The sequence below is a fragment of the Ciconia boyciana genome, chromosome 1 (genome assembly GCF_034638445.1).
Source record: "Ciconia boyciana chromosome 1, ASM3463844v1, whole genome shotgun sequence".
Lineage (NCBI taxonomy): Eukaryota > Metazoa > Chordata > Aves > Ciconiiformes > Ciconiidae > Ciconia > Ciconia boyciana.
Window position 1 is genome coordinate 211,580,818 of NC_132934.1, and position 17,256 is coordinate 211,598,073.

General features: G+C 44.0%; 1 protein-coding gene across 1 annotated transcript in view; it reads right to left on the reverse strand.

The window, feature by feature from the left end:
* TMEM135 (transmembrane protein 135) overlaps nucleotides 1–15,264 on the reverse strand; it is a 189,183-nt gene extending 173,919 nt beyond the window's left edge. The window contains exon 1 of the mRNA XM_072850762.1: nucleotides 14,878–15,264. Within this exon, the coding sequence (XP_072706863.1) occupies nucleotides 14,878–15,018 (141 nt within the window). The 5' untranslated portion in view covers nucleotides 15,019–15,264. The remainder of the gene's footprint in view (nucleotides 1–14,877) is intronic.
* Nucleotides 15,265–17,256: the final 1,992 nt, after the last annotated feature.

Here is a 17,256-nt window from a genome sequence, read left to right on the forward strand (position 1 = left end):
TACTTTGGGTGCACCATGAGACAGATTTTGTCGTTTCTTCCTTTTTAATAGCATTATCATCTTTATCTGCACTGATCTCCCAGGGAGTCTCAAAACTGGCAGGAGTTTTCAGTCAATGCTTAGAATTAGAGAAGTTCCAAACAGAGCGAGCTTCATACTGCTGGTGCTGATGAGAACAACGAAAGACATCCTGTCAAATCGGTACTGGCAACACCTCTCAGTCTCGGTTCCTCAATTTAAAAACATGAGGGAGGGAGCTGTTCTTCTGAAACACTGTCCACTCATACTGAATAGCAAGTAGGTGTTTTAGATTCAGAGATGGGCCGAGGATTCTGCTAAAACTAACCACAGGAAAGTTCTGCCAAAATCTGTTTCCAAAATGAAGCTTGAACTAAGGATTAAAGAGAAATACATGCATGAACAGACTTCTGAAAACAGATTTACATATTACTTAATCAAGTGCCAAGATTGCTTAAACCATAATGGATTAGGCAATAATGCAATCCAGATAATCTTTCTGTTAAAGGAAAGTCTTAATGTAGTCTAAACGCCAGATCACTAGTTGCTATTTCTAGCCTACTGTACGAACGTCCTGAACATTTGGAACAAAGTAACAATTTTTTTGTTTTAAGAACACAGACCTTACACCTGAAGTGTGAAGCCTTCCTTCCTCAGACCAAAGAGTCAGAAGTATAACAGGAAAAGATTGGTATCGTATAAATTTACATCAAATTAAAGTAAAAAATTTATTTCTGTAGCTTCTCCAACAAGTTCTAGACTAATAGAAATTTCTGCTTTCCCTTCTCTTTGCTATTTCACTCCCAAGTGAAAAATAGAAAAGAACCAGGAACAACAACACACAAACCAATCCAAAGAAACAATGCTCATGGTAACTGAATGAGCTGTATGTGTAAGGGCAATGGAGCTTGATGCATGCCCACCAAAAAAAAAAAAAAAAACCACCACAAATAATGCTCATCCTTTTCAAAGTGCTTTATAAACATCAACTAAGCTAAATATTGTGTACAGCTGAAAACAGGCAAGAGCAGACTATGGAGCAGGCTCTTCTCCACCACCAATGGTGTGATTACATGGAAAAAATACCAGAGATACTTCTGGACACCACCTTGCTCTCCCTTTCAGTTCCACACACTTTGGAAAAGTACTATTAAAGCTGAGGTTGGCAAGACAGAAAGATTATGAAATCTGTCAGACTGCAGCAGTTCATGGTTCCCACTGGGATACACTTCACTCAAGTGATCTGGGAGGACACTGTGATGAAGGCCAAATTCTTACAATAAATGCACTGCTCAAGGCTTAGCAGCAGACATCGGTAGCAGATATCAGCATGGAAGGAGAAGGCATCAGTACATCCAGCAGATACTTCCTTGGCAAACTCTTAATCTCTATGAAGATACTAACAGATGTAGCAGAAGGTCTGTAAGTTACCTGAGACTCCCTGTACAGTCAGACGGACAGAAATGAACATCTCATTGACATTATGGTCTCAGCTCTCCAGCTATAAAAGTGGCATATGAATCCTAGGACATCTTTATTTAAGTACCTCGGGGTGGTCTGTATCAGGACCTTAGTGTTGGTAGCTGTAAAAGTCAGTTCGGGGTGTTATGCACTACAAGAAAGAAGGACTGCAACTCTGATTCAGCTCACGGATCCAAACAGTTGACTATCATGTATCCAGGAATGGCCAAACCCAGCTCCATACCTCCCCATTACTCTTGTCACCCTTCTCCATAATTTCTTAGTTTCACTCTTCTCTTTTTGAGATGGAGTGACAAGAATTTTACAAAATAAAATTCTTCAGTGCTTACAAATTATTGTAGATTTTCAGCTTTAGTAAGATAGCACGGCAAGTCCGCAACACAAGTGGAGCACTGCTGTGTGCAATAATGCCACAAGTGTTTGCTGCAGTATGAAACCCAGACACAATGCTGCCTCCCCTCAACCTCATGCTGCCTGTGCTGCCTCACCTCACCTCCTAACCCAGAGGTTTAGCTGTAATCCGGGGAACAGAAGCAACACACTCCTCACACCACTGTAAGGCCATGAATTCACAGGAGAGAAAAGCACAATCCACTTCCAGTGCTGCCACTCCCTCTACTTTATTTCTGAAGCCCTGGTATTTCTCCTGCCTATTACCCTTTATGAGAAGGAGAAGACTGCCCAAAAAATGTCTGAAACCAGGGAGAGGAGACTCTACCAAATGCCAGTGGATTAAGACATAGGTTTCACTTATTCATGACTTCTCCCGGCAGACCACAGCAATGCAGCCTTACCTACCTCAGGGTGAAGAATGCTCCAGCATCTCCTTTGACTAACAGCAGCTTAGGAACACACCAGATCTGCTGCAACTTCCTACCCTGGCTTTCTAGAAAACAGAGTCACTCTTAAAATCTCTTATTTTCAAGGCACCCAACAACTTGGTCTTAGGATATTTAGAAGGACTACACACCTCTCTGGGATAAAGACTGTCATTAATAACTCCACCCTTCAATGGAACTTACGTTTAACCAAGACAACCCTTCCCTGCACAGCACCACCTTTCCTTTTTAAAAAAAAAAGTCAGCAATACTGTGGAATAATGTTTCACAGATACTAAGAGCTCTCACTGACTGCACCATTTTCCATTCCAGATAGAAGGCACATGGCTTTCACTTCTCATTTATATATATCCTGTATATCATCCATTAAAAAAAAATATGACAGAACTGTAAATTCAAAATGTCACCCTGTACACACATCTCTTTAGGGAAGAGACTACAATAGGAATAAAAGACCTAATGTAACCAGTGTCCACCATATATCCAATATACCATAAAAACTCTATCACATAAACCAATATGCTTGTCACTGACATTTACAGTAACAATTAGATAATGGCACTTTCTCAAGCAGATTTGCTCTCTGCAGGTAAAGAATACCCAGATCTGAAATACTTACCTAACGTTAAAGATTTATTTATTTATTCATCAAGAAAAATTCCATACCTATCAAGAATTAAGCATTTGAGTCAGGGTAGAGTATAACCACTCCTTGTAAGTTAATTTGGAAGAATTCCAAGATACCTGGAAAGTAATAAAGAAAACCTGCATTTAAAAAACTAAAACTGACGTTTTCCTCTCGCCACAATCTAAGTCTTCTTACACTATGACATTTTATGCGCTAAAAAGAAACTTTAAGCAGTAATACAATCTGCAGATGCAGTCTTTATTTGGCCTATATAATCATTACACAGAGACTTCAGTACTCATTATCCACAGTCCATACCAACAGCTGAGCTGTTTGCCTGTAACAGCCTTTGCAGCTGTCCTGGTTTCAGCTGAGACAGAGTTAATTTTCTTTATAGTGGTTGGTATGGGGCTATATTTTGGATTTGTGCTGAAAACAGTGTTGATAATACAGAGATGTTTTAGTTGTTGCTGCACTAGTCAAGGACTTTTCAGCTTCCCATGCTCTGCCAGGTGCACAAGAAGCTGGGAGGGGACACAGCCAGGATAATTGATCCAAACTGACCAAAGGGCTATTCCATACCATATGACATCATGCTCAGTATAGAAAGCTGGGGAAGAAGAAGAAGGAAGGGGGGGATGTTTGGAGTGATGGCGTTTGTCTTCCCAAGTAACCATTATGCGTGATGGAGCCCTGCTTTCCTGGAGATGGCTGAACACCTGCCTGCCCATGGGAAGGAGTGAATGAATTCCTTGCTTTGCCTTGCTTGCGTGCGTGGCTTTTGCTTTCCCTATTAAACTGTCTTTATCTCAACCCACGAGTTTTCTCACTTTTACTCTTCCGATTCTCTCCCCCACCCCACTGTGGGGGAGTGAGCGAGTGGCTGCGTGGTGCTTAGTTGCCAGCTGGGGCTAAACCACGACAGCAGCCCTTCCTGCAATTTCATTCCACTTTCTTCTCTCTCAAAACCAGCAGAGCTCAAGCCACTAGAGCTCTAAAAATAGGATAGAGTCCAGCTTTGCTAACGTTTTTACATTCTCATCTTCTAATACAGTCAACTAATAAATCCTGTCTTTCCCAATCCCCCATAAGAAATACTCTTCTAGATGCCCAAACACTCAACAACTAAGAGCAAAAGGGAATTTAAAACAAATCACGCACTGTCACAGGGCAGATGGCCTAAGAATGTTCAAAGTTGTTAGAACTTTCTAATTTCCTTCTATTTGCATCCGCAAGTTCTAGCTCTTGATCTCCCTTCAGTCCAACGTAGTCTGCAGAAAATACATATATACTGCAGAAGAAGAAACAAATGAATCACAGTTAGAGGAGAGAAAAGGATCAAAGGGGGGAAAAATGATGAAGCAAAAAGACTCCTAGATATTTCAGCATTAAAAACATAAACAGCAGAGCTAGGAAAAAAGGAAACAGAGAGAACGTTTCAGAAAAAAAGCTGAAAATAACAGATTTAATTCTAAAAAAATTCAGATGTTAAAATATTAAGCAATAAGTAGTCAGAAAATTTTCAAGCATTCAATACCATAATGCAGGCATTGAAGGATGTTTTAATATTTTAAATGCCTATCGCTACTTTTCCAATGATTTGCAAACCCATAAGACAAAATTCCAAGCCTCTCCTACATACAAGAGTACGCTTTTGTAATTTAAGTGACAGCTGAGTAACACATATGTAACCGTATGCTGAAATTTTAAGGAAGTAAAAAAATGTCATAGCTACAAGTCTAAAGAATTAGTAGTAGAAGTGGAGATAGCTTAAGAAAATTAGCATTCTATTTATTGCTGTATTTGCTTCATCTGTGCACAAGTTGTATTTCATAACTAAAACCTAGAAGAAACTATTAAACTATGTAGTCTGTGTATCACTGGATATTATAATTATGAGGGTAAGCATATGTGCACCTGGATGAAATTTATATAAATCACAACACTTTAGCACTCAAAAGTTTGGTTGTCTGAGGACTGCAGTCAGACAATACAAATACATTACTCTTTAATAACATCTCCAAGTGAGAAATTGATTTGATGAAATATACCCTGATTGTCCCTGTGTGACATCTGTGCCCTAGACACACACAGAAGGGGGCAAATTAAACATCTGCCAGCCGGACTTCCAGAGAAAATATTTCTGGCCCCAAACACAATTAGTTCAGTACTAAGAATATGGTCAGGTAAAGCCTCTTGAATAAGAGAAGTCAAGCATGGGGGAAAGAAGATTTCCTTTCCACACCTGAAGATTGATCCAGAACTGCCTGGTGTACCATTACCACCTGTGGGAAAACTCAAAACAGAAAGCCTCTGACTTATTTTTTAAGAAAAACAACTCCTTTCCTCAATTCCACACACAACCGTTTAAAACTTGAAACCCAAAATTCAATTATGCTTTAAGGCAGGGCTGGCAGTGTTAGAAGGCTTTTGAAGGCCACCCCACACCCTCGTTACTTGCTATCAAAGGGAACAAACAGCAGCATTAATACATGACAGATACCACAGCAAAATACATGACCACAAGCTTGTCCTCCAAAATCCTTGTATACACAAGCACCACAATGATTCCCTAAACAGCTGATTAGCTTTTATGCACCTAGCCCAGACTGGAAGATTTCTCCTCCTCCTATTCATCCACCCAATGTAAGCTGACCATAGATTTACTTTCTCTATGGTAATCACTCCATTTCCCCTACAGTTTAAAACAAGCCCTGCTTTAACTCTCACTAAAACACTTTGGCCATTACCAACTTGAAATAGATAGATAGAAAATGTTCACATATATGAAAAACTCTATTTAATTCATTCAAAAGAAATTGCTATGAAATTCTATTTAGCATAGGTGGAAGAATCATGAGAGACAGGCTACTACATCTCTAAGACAGTTTTCATGTGAATACAAATGAGGGTAGAAGGAAGAAACATGTTTTTTAGACCTTTATGTACAGTACAATACAGAGGAGAGTTGGAAGGAAGAGATCACCCCTCAAATCAAATGCAAACACCCTTGAAGTAATATATCCAAAAAAAAAAAAGGCATTTAAAAAAAAAAGTAATGCATCAAAAGAAGGATGGCCAGCAGGTCGAGGGAGGTGATTCTGCCCCTCTACTCCGCTCTGGTGAGACCCCACCTGGAGTACTGCACCCAGCTCTGGAGCCCTCAGCACAGGAAAGACATGGAGCTGTTGGAGCAGGTCCAGAGGATGACCACAAAAATGATCAGAGGGCTGGAACACCTCTCCTATGAGGAAAGGCTGAGAGAGTTGGGATTGCTCAGCCTGGAGAAGAGAAGGCTGCGGGGAGACGTTATAGCAGCCTTCCAGTACTTAAAGGGGGCCTATAGGAAAGACAGGGACAGACTTTTTAGTAGGGCCTGTTGTGACAGGACAAGGGGTAATGGTTTTAAACTGAAAGAGGGTAGATTCAAACTAGATATAAGGAAGAAATTTTTTACTATGAGGGTGGTGAGGCACTGGCACAGGTTGCCCAGAGAGGTGGTAGATGCCCCATCCCTGGAAACATTCAAGGTCAGGTTGGACAGGGCTCTGAGAAACCTGATCGAGTTGAAGATGTCCCTGTTCATTGCAGGGGGGTTGGACTAGATGACCTTTAAAGGTCCCTTCCAACCCAAACCATTCTATGATTCTGTAATACACTAGTCACTAAGTATAAACATTGCTAACGGTTTGAACTCTAAGGCCTACTGTATTTTATGTCTGAGTTATTAAAAAACAGCCTACTCAGTAAAAATAAAGAAAAAATGTTTTCTAGTATTAACTACTGAATTCACACAACTGCATTTTGACTCTACAATATGAAAGCGTAATTATGAAAAATCAGTTCACCAGATTCAGGATACCATCACAGTTTGTGAAAGAGTATTACTGAAGCCTCTCCTTTCTTTTTTTAATTTAGTTTTCATATACAAATTTTAAGCCCTATAGAACTAAGAAATCAGAATTGATTTATTCTGTCTTAACCATGGAAAGAATATATACATTTCCAACACCAACCTTAAAACACAGCTACATAGTCTAGTGCAAGACCGAGGTAGGCTATCAATGCATTCCAGTGGAAAAGGAACACAAGACTCAACAACAAGCTTCCCCATGATCAGAGGCACCAGTCAGGCCTGATTATTTTAATTATGTGTCATGTAACACCTACAAGTAATCATCCAACCACAATAACCTGAGCTTCACCTCCAACATCCTCAGTCTTCACCTACATCCCTGAACTACAGATTCTACAGGATGCATTCCATTTGACTTAATGAATGTGCTAATTAGCTGACCAACATACACAGTCATACAACATACATTAGGTTACATGGCAAGCTAAAAAACCACAGACCTTGCACTAACTCTGCCATCGTGTGTACAACATCATTTTTCCTCTCCCTCCTCCATCAAACCACCATTTCCTAAGTTTGTACAAAATGCATGCCTTTAAGAACATTACCTCTCCATCAAATTGCGGTGAAATTAGCCAACACATACAGCACTGATGGATGGAAACTGAAAAAAAGCCCTATCATCTCTCTCATTCCTTCACAATATCCAACTAAAATCAAGCACATCATAACAAACTTTTATTTAAAAAAAGAAAAACAACAACAAAAAAAGCTACAGAAATATTCAGACACCTAGCCAAATCTTCAGGAAGGCAGAATTCAATGACATTTATAACAGTGACTATCTGGCACATTGATTATCTTCAAATTTAGAGACGATCAATAATGCTGTGTAGATGTTTTATATAATACATATGCTGCAAGTCATTAAAAAGCCAAAGAAAATGTCATAACTTGTCACATGCGCATGCCAAAAGCAAAGCAATCCCCGGTATTTAAACCAGTTAAGAAAATACCTCAGATTACTCAAGCAGCAGGTAGAGCTACAGACTGATGTCAGATTTTTTTCATAATTATAGTAAATTATTTATATGTTCTTTTATAACTGTTTGCAATTTTGTATGAATTTTACAAGAACATTATTCCTTTGCTTTATAAAAATTATTTTTAAGCACTTTGGAGTAACTTAATCTCAAAATGCCCTCAGGTAACATTGTTCAAAGACATTGTTCAAATCAGAAATTTGTTTCTCATGCTGCCTCTTAAACGTTCAGATTTGTCGTTCCTCAATTAGCTGCTGAAATCCCTGATTTCACGAATTACAAAACCTGGCTTCCAGATTTTTTCATTTCATAAGTCAGTTCCTGCAATACTCTGAGGAAGAGCACGTCCCTCCCGCTCTCTGACTTCCTCTGTCCCTTGTGAGATGTTATATGAGGATCACCGTCAGGGGGTTAGGTTATTTTGTTTGGCCTTTTTTAAATTTTCCATATCATCCACCCAACTAAAAAAAGAAATGAACAGTACTCATGTACTCTCTGAATGATATCTAAATTACCTTCAAGCCTGGCATCACTCTCATTCCATGACGACTTATCTTTGCCACTTGTTTCCCTTGTACTTGAATGAGTAGAGAGCTGTTTTTCATTCCCCTTGAAACGTCTAACTCCGTATAATTTTCAATTATTTTCCTCCTACCCTGAAATTTTTGCACTCTACTATACAGCTGTACCAACTTAAGATAACAGATTTACATCTCCTTGGTAAGCAGTCCCTTTAACGATTTTTGCTGGTTCCCAGTATTTGTAGTGTCTTTACCAAGATCATTGCTCAGTCAGTCAAGGCTGGGGCCTTCCCTGGTTTCCACCACTACTGCGATGCAGGCTCCAGGTTACTCCTTGCATCTTTGACTAAATTCTTCAGTCCACCTGAATTCATTAACTGATTTTTTTTAAATTCTCACTATCTCAGCAAAATACTATTCTTGTTTATATTCAATTTATGAAAGAATTTTACTGGTCTGGCCTGAAAGCCCCCTGAACAGAGCAGAATGATCACAGCCTGGAACGAAGATGTCGCAGCCAGGTTCTTACTTTAGTAACATTTAAGCTAATTTTAGTCATATTTAACTGAGCTTCCAGAAGAATCTGAAGGCAAGAACACACTGACCTACATGTCATTCATAGCACAGCACAGAGATACGGGACGCTACACAGTACTAAGATGATCAGATATACCAGCACAACGCAACCACACACCACCATCACAGCAACTCCAGGTACCAGGTCCTGACAGAAGGGCGTTTCTTGATGGCCTGCCCCAGAGATCCAAACTGGCATACAGAAGCATATTCAAGAGTAACACCAACATCCTTCTTCGTCTCCCCACCCTACTTCCAAATACACAATGGTTCACAGCACAAAACCAAAACAGACATTTTAATATCCCCAGCAATTCTGGACTACTTTAGAATACAATCTGGCCAGTACAGCCGTCTCGCACACCTGAGAAAGATGACACATGATGACTATGTCTACAATGGCAGATAAGACAGGATCTGTTTTAGTGTTAACTGGCTCCCCAGCTTTGCTCAGGACCACTCCAAACAGCTCTCCCCAAGAGAAACCGCATGTGAAGCAAGCCTGAAAAAGCAGCGGAACAGCCAGTGTGCCCCATACATCCTTGGGGCCAACCTCTGGCCCCATCCTACAGCAATGTACGTATAGCCAGGAAAGTGACGTGACGCTCACACTTCATTCTGCCTCGCCTCAATCTTTGGCTGGTGATTCTGCCTTCCACCCAACAGTTTTCAAAATAATTAATTAGCGCTATAATTAGGTTTGTTCTTTTTATTACCTCTAGTCAGTCAGTGATTTATGTGTGAAGAGACCTGTCAGCTGCCATGTGTATGACTACCTGGCCCATGCTGTACTAGTACCAATGTCCCTCTCACGTTTATGCAGGAGGAAAAAAACACCTTATACTTGTACAACCGCTGATAGCATTTGTGTCTTTAATAATATTATATACAATGCTGTCCTAGGGAGCTTACATAATAAATAATGCAGATTAAGAGAAAGAATACAGATACTCAGGGGTCAAACAGGGCCTAGGAAGACAACAGCGCTGGAATTGTAAGTAGGAAAAAAAATTTTTCATACAGAAAGAGAAAGAAGCAATTGACATCTAAGAACCTGAATGCTATTACAAGCACAGGAGGAAGCAGATATGGCAGAAGGATTAAAAACATTACAAATGAGACCAAAATGAGTATGAAATGAGTATGAAAAGAGCATCAAAAGTGAGACCAAAACGAGTATGAAAAGGGTATGAGAAGAAATTAAGTGAAAGAAATCAATAAAATATAGCAAGCCCCAGGGATCATTAAAAAAAAAATGTACTGGAATAGCAGACTCAGGTTACACCTAAATAATTGGCTGAACCATCTCCCAGTCCAGAGGGCACATCGAACAGACCTGCTGGCATCCACGCTGCTTTAAGCCTGGTGCTCCTCTCCTCTCTGCCAGCAGATCTGTCTTGGAGAAAGGCGTTTGGAGTCAGAGCCAGGAGTAAACTAACAGTCAGTGTGAACCACAAAGGGGCCAGTGCTCAAGCTGTTCCCTGGCTGTGTCATTTAGCAGCAGAGGTACGCTGGGTGAAGGAAGGGCAGCAGACATAGGGTGGGAAGAGGCCGGTGCTGGGGAGGAAGGGCAGGAGAGATGTTGGTGGGGAGGGGAAGGCCTGTGTTCGACAGGGGAAGGGCAGGACAGAAGTTAGGCTGCAGAGGCAGGGAGGGAGCCTGGCTTAAATTAAGTGAAGAAAACAGATGATCAGACTAGGACAAAGAAAAGGTGAATGACACTAATAACTCTTGTCATCCCACAGGCAAAAAATTTATAAGAATTAGCCTAACTGCAAAGTAGCAAACAAATGATTTTTAGCTTATTTAGATTAAGAGGAAATGTTACCACCAGGTCCAATTACCTCGATACACTACAGAGACGTCATACTAACAACTAAGCATACTGATCTACTGCAAAATGTGCACCACCATCAAACAAGTGCCAAAAACCTACAAACCCTCAGGAAACAGAGGACTTTGCTCTAACACGTGTGATGAATGGCAGATTTCCCATGTGAAATCCACAGAAATCCCAGGAAACAGAAGCCAAGACAATTCAAATCCAATATTCCAGCCTCTCATTTCCCTTTCTCCAGCTTTATGCAATTTCCCTGTGAAATCATTCTCTTCTCCCCACCTCTGTGAATTTCTAGAAGTCTGAACTCTTCAGCTTTGAAAATACAAGATCACACCTTCACATTTTCTTTAGCCTTGACTATTCTAAAACAAAAGCATAGATAGAACAAAGTACAACAAACTCTGATGGAGGACTCTTTCGATAAAGTTTTCTTTATCGATAAAGTTTTCAAGGCAGGCAAATTTTAAAAAGTGTAATTATAAGGTTTATGGGAGATTGTTTGGGGTTTCTTTTGGGAGTATAGGTGTGAAGCAATTTTTAGCTTTTTTTTTTTTTAATAAAAGTGGGTCTCAGAAGACTTATGCATTGGGACACTTGGTTTCTGCAATACAAGCAGTCTTAACTATGAAATAGGCATTCCTGTCAGCCGCTTTGTATGGGGAGGAACAATCCAATTTAGATAGAAAACCTACTTTTGCTAAAGCAATCAATTTGTACTGGAGCAAAAATAAAGACACTGGAAGTATGATATCTGAAGATTGTACTTTTTCCAACTAAAAAAAATACTCAAGCCTAATTATAAAAAAAAAAACCCACCCCACAGTATAGCACTACCTAAAAGCAAAGACTCTTTGCAGCCATTTACTGAAAACCAGTATTTTACTCATCAAATACTAGTACCACTTAATTTGGCTCCATCAGTCTCCCATTGACTGAAGAGCAGCAAAACATTTAAGAGATGTGGGGTGTAGATGTTACGAGTTTGGACTCTGGATTATAACCGTCCCTAACCACGTTCTCTCCCAGAACGACCTCTGGCAATTTATTCTCATCTATTCATTCTCATTCATATCCACACAAGCTTTTGTGAAAAGAAACTTTTTCATTTACTCTCCTTAGTTATTAGCTTGTGGTAACAGGAGGAACAAACAAGCAGAAGCCATCGTACAGGCTTGACATAGAAAAATGAAGTGCAATTTTTTGTTGCTGATCTGTACAAAGGACTGGGACTAAGTAGTACCAGAAACATTCTGAACATACACTGATATAACTATAAAGACAAAATAAGTTAAGTTCATCCCCTTATGTGAATCTCAGAATACAGAAAAGGACTGAACGTTTGTACTGTCCAACTGTGGTATTTCATTTACAAATACAAGGTTTTCAAGCACAACTTTAAGTCCGGCAAAGAATGACATTAGTGATGACTCTCTTAATTCAGGAGTGTTCTTTCCCTGCCAACCTACTTAATGTGCAAGGCTTCTGCTTCCTCCTCTGCAGTCCCTACTGCACCCTTTCTCTCTTTACCTTACGCTAGCTCTGGTGCTCGTCAAGCCCTGCTTAATAAATCAATTAATTCATTGATGCAGCTGTTAATTACCCCAGCTATAAGCAGGGTAGTAACCTCTTCTGGGTTAGTGAATGAATCGAATCTGCTCAAGGAGAGATAAGGTCCAAGACCACACAAAGAAAGGAGCATAGTTATGTGTCTGGCAGCAAAGGAAGGCAAGTGCTTCCTCCCTCTTTAGGTAAGATTTTAGAGCTGCTCAGCTTTAGATTACTCTGATAAGTCAAGTTAAACACTGCCAACAAAAACCTTAGAAAATTAAAACCTGTAAAGACAACAGTGTAAAAACTGATGGAGATGTTTAGCAGTACTGCATGACATCGGTTGAGAAGGTTCCCACCCCACCTTGGATTTGTGACAAGACATAACTGTTCATGGGGCCACGATGTAAAACAGATCAGGAAAACATTTTGGATTTTTGGGGTTGTTTTTCCTTTCAAAGAAATAAAAAGGGGGAGCTTTCCCCCTAATCTGTGACTGCACAACTGAGTGAGCCATGAAATAGCTACAAGCAGGAATCTCTTTACCAGGCTTGGCTGCTGGAGAGCTTTGCTTTAATTACAGAGCTATTTAAGCTGCTTTACCTTTAGCCAGACCTGACAGATCACCACTACACTTGTCATGGCTCTTTTCAGGCCCATTCTCTGCTGGTACAAGTATTCATGCTCCCACACAGCAAACTGGATCAGAAAACAAAACAAAAAAAAAATTACCGGGGAAGGGAGGAGGAGGAGAGGGAATTTTCTTCTCTGTATTAGTTTCCTGATCCAGCTCACTGTATGCTCGCACAAACAGCTTCCACTTCTGCTTGTGTCAATTCAGAGTGAAAATGTTCACTGTCAGACATGACAACTCCTTAGGTCCACACTGCTACCAGTTATTAACTTTTTTTATCCTGTAATTGGATGTTGTCACAATTTTCACTCAAGGAACACTTCAATGGGAGCTTAAACGAATTATGCCAGGACTGCTGCAGTCCCACTCTTTCCCTTCTCTTTATTAAATATCTTGATAATTTTGTTGTACCAGCACTGGTACAGAGTTGAAAGTACAGACTCAATTACTTGTTTTTCTTTCTTTATGACTTAGCTTGGGGCCAGCTCACTACTCAATCCTCCAAGCGCCTCTACAGGAGAAACACAGAGATGGAGACAGAAGGAAGTGCTCACCTGCAGCGAATCCAGCATATGTTTACATAGACAGATGCAAACAGATCCCAACTCCTCTACCTACACCCTAATTTGCTGGAAGCAAGCCAGCTGCAGTTGAGGTGATATAACCAAGTCTAACTGCACGCTCAACCTAAGATACCTCACCTGTAGGATACTCTCTGAATACTTAAGACTCCTTTAGCCTTAATGTATTTTTTTTTAGCCTTGCTTCATTATACAATGGAACCTCCTTGACCCTAAGGCACTGATACCAAGATGACACCAACAGCAATACACATGTGCTCTTGCCACTGCCAAAAACACAAGGCTAGCCTCTCAGGCAAATACTAAGTCTTTTTATTCAGGTCTCACAGGTACTGGAAAATGATGAAAATACAATGTTCAGACTGTGCCCATGCCCTCCTACCCCACCAGCTTCAACCCTCTCACAGCATCTCTTATCCCACCAGACCCCACCACCCCCATGCCCTTCTCCTCCCCTCCTAGGGCCAGATTCGACACACTCCCCCTCTCCTGCCCCTCCCCCCTCACGCACCACACTGTCCCCCCATACAACCCTTACGCTCTCCTGCCCAAGCTGCCCCCACCACACCATCTCTCTCTCTCAGCATCAGATTCCCCCCAAAACATCCTTTTGCTCTTCTTCCCCCTCACCCCATGGTCAGGCTGCACCGTGACATCTCTCCTGCCCTTCCTCTCCCAACATACCCCTCTCCCCCACCCCAGACCAGCCTCCCTCCCTCGATATGCCTCATGCCCTTTCCCCCCACCCGAGGCCAGACTCCCCCCGCCCTGATATCCCTTGTGCCCGCCCCAAACACCCCTCATGCCCTTTCCCCTCACCTCAGGCCAGGCTTCCCCCATATCCTTTGTACCCTCTCCTTCCACCCCAGGCCAGGCTCCCCCGCCCTGATATCCCTCGTGGCCTTCCACCCAAAAACAAGGCCAAGCTTCCCGCTCTGACAGCCCTTACGCCCTTCCCCGGGCCAGCCCCCCATAACCCTCATGCCCTTGCCCCCTAGACCAGACCCTCCCCTCATGTCCCCCGCCCCAGACCAGACCCTCCCCTCACGCCCCCCTAGACCAGACTCTCCCCTCAGGCTAGATCCTCCCCTCATGCCCCCCTTAGGCCAGGCTCCCCTCACGCCTCCCCCAGACCAGACCCTCTCCTCACGCCCCACGCCCCTCCCGCCCCCCAAGGCCAGGCTCCCCTCACGCCCCCCAGACCAGACTCTCCCTCATGACTCCCCCTCCCCAGGCCAGACCCTCCCCTCACGTCCCCCACCAGACCAGACCCTCCCCTCACACTCCCCCGGGCCCCCCTCGCAGACCCACCAGGTAGAGGGTGCTGTAGATGCGGAGGGACTCGGCCAGCGCTCCCTGCGTGATGTGCAGGACGGCCCAGGAGCACCGCGGGTGCCAGGTGTGCCCGATCTCGTAGCAGTTGTGGGGGATGGACTTGCTCAGCGCCGCCATCTTTGCCGCGCGCGGGGAGGGGGCGCGCACGGCCGCCGCGTCACCGCCGATGCAGGAGAAAGGTCGCGCGGGGCGCTGGCGGCGCCGGGGTTACTCGCGGGCAGCCGCTCCCCCCCCTCCGCGCGGCTCGCGTGAGGCCCGCAGCCAATCCGCGGCCGCCGGGGGGCGGGGAGCAGCGGGGGCGGGGTGGCGCGAGCCGCGCCGGGGGGCGCGCGCCGCACGTGGGTTGGGGGCGCGCGGCGCTGCCCGCGTGCCGCCCGCGTGCCCCGTGTCCCCCGTGTCCCCGTCCCTCCCCCGCGGCTCGGGCAGCACCGCGGCCCCGGCCGGGGCTCCCGGCCCCCCTGGAGCCTGCCCCGCCCGCCGCCCTCCCCCCGCCGCCGAGCCCGGGCAGCGCCGAGCCCGGGCCGGCGGGGTCCGCAGGTAGTGCAGGCACGGAGGAGCTGCCCGGAACACCCCCCGTGACCCTGAACGGCTGCCGGGCACGGAGCTGGCGGGTCGCAGCTGCCCGCGCTGCGGCGGCAGGCGGGAAAGCCGAGCCAGGGCTGCCCATCAGCAGGGAGGCGTTGCGCTGCTGTGCACCCGAGTGCACCCGCGGTACGGTGTGCGGTTTGGGCTCCCCATCTCCCGCTGTAGCTGAGCGGGAGAAAGGCGGCTAAAGTCGTCGAGGGAGGGAGAGCGACTGCATCGTGAGGAGAAGCTTGTGAGAGGTCGATTCTCTCTGGTTTGGAAAGAAGGGGGGGTGATACGGTAGGGTTTTACAAAACCGTGAAGGCAGTGACTGATACCACGGTTATAGTCCAGCTGCAAAACTGGCATCTGGTTCCAGCTTGAAATTTTGATTATTTTGGGACCGAATGGGCTGGGTGCGTCAAGACGGGGGAATTTTAGGTTAGGTCTCTGTTAAGTAACAGTTTGCGAACACTCGGTCCTGATGGAGCAAGTACACCCTGTACCTTCTGTGCCATGGTAAAGTCAGGCGAGTTTATTTCAAGACCTAATGGGAGCTACGTCCCGAGGCAAATAGGAAGATCAGCAAACTAACCTGCAGTCAAACACAGATTTGGAACAGATCCACAGCAAGAAAATTCCTTCCCCTTACAGCCTGCCTGAAATTCTCCTGCACAGCCTGCAGAGTTCCGCTCATTGAGCAGACTTGAGACCAGTCTGTGCCACTCCCAACAAGATAGAGCAAATTTGTCATTAATTTTGCAAAAAATCTTACCGTTCCTTCCAAGAAGCCTGCTAGGGGTGCAAGAGCATACTTGCATTTCAGATTTAGCAGCCCATAGATGGGTAAGTAAGTTGGATGGTTCACAGAACCCAGAGCCACTCACTGCAAGGCTATTTGCAGGCTCCCAACAAATCTGCAGTAGGAGATTTTTGGCCTAAATAGTTCAATTATGCTATTTCAGTCAAGCGTGCTTGACCGACCAGCCCTGTGCTAGGTAGAACTCTGTGTATGACAGTCGGTGTTTAAAATCTAGCAGAAAACCCTAGAGATAACTTTAGATTCAGCTTTAATGCTGAGGTTCAGCTCCCCTGCAGCTGCGGTTGCGTGGCTGACTAAGGGAGTGAATATTGCTGTGTGCCGACCCTCGTAGGGAAGCACCATTGGCAAGATAACCTGCTGCAACGTTGTCTGGACTTTGGCTGGGACCCAGTGCCTTGCTTGTTGTTTTTGTATTACTCTGTTAAAGAACTGCTTGTGGGCAGAAAAGGCAGTTACTGCCAAAGGTATGGATTCTGGCGCTCTCACTTGCATGTTTTGATTTTGGTACCACTCTGGGCTTAAGGCTTGCTGGCTGCCTTGTATTTGTGGGCAGGGAACTGTGGCATGTACAATATTAATGATTGCACAAGCTAATAATTTCACTTCTGACACACGTTTTTGGAGAAAGTCCTAATTTTGGAGGACTTGTCCTGCTCAAGTTAAGGAAAACTGGTAAAGAAGGACCCAACAAGATGCCCTGTTCGTTTGTGCAGCAGCCCTGATCTGACTGAATAGCTGCCTGCTCAGAACTGGAGTCTTTTGGATTTCTCCCGTCAGAGGAAGACTCTGACGATGCGCTAATAAAGAAGGCGGCACAGCCCTGACCTTGCTCCAGGCCCTTTTCCATGGGTTTGCAATACTCTATTCTGGGAAGAAGCCCTAGGGGTAGAACAGCATGGGAATATCGCTGATAGCCCAATTGGCATTGGATGCCAGCCCAGGCTACTCTCTCCTGGGAGAAACTTAGC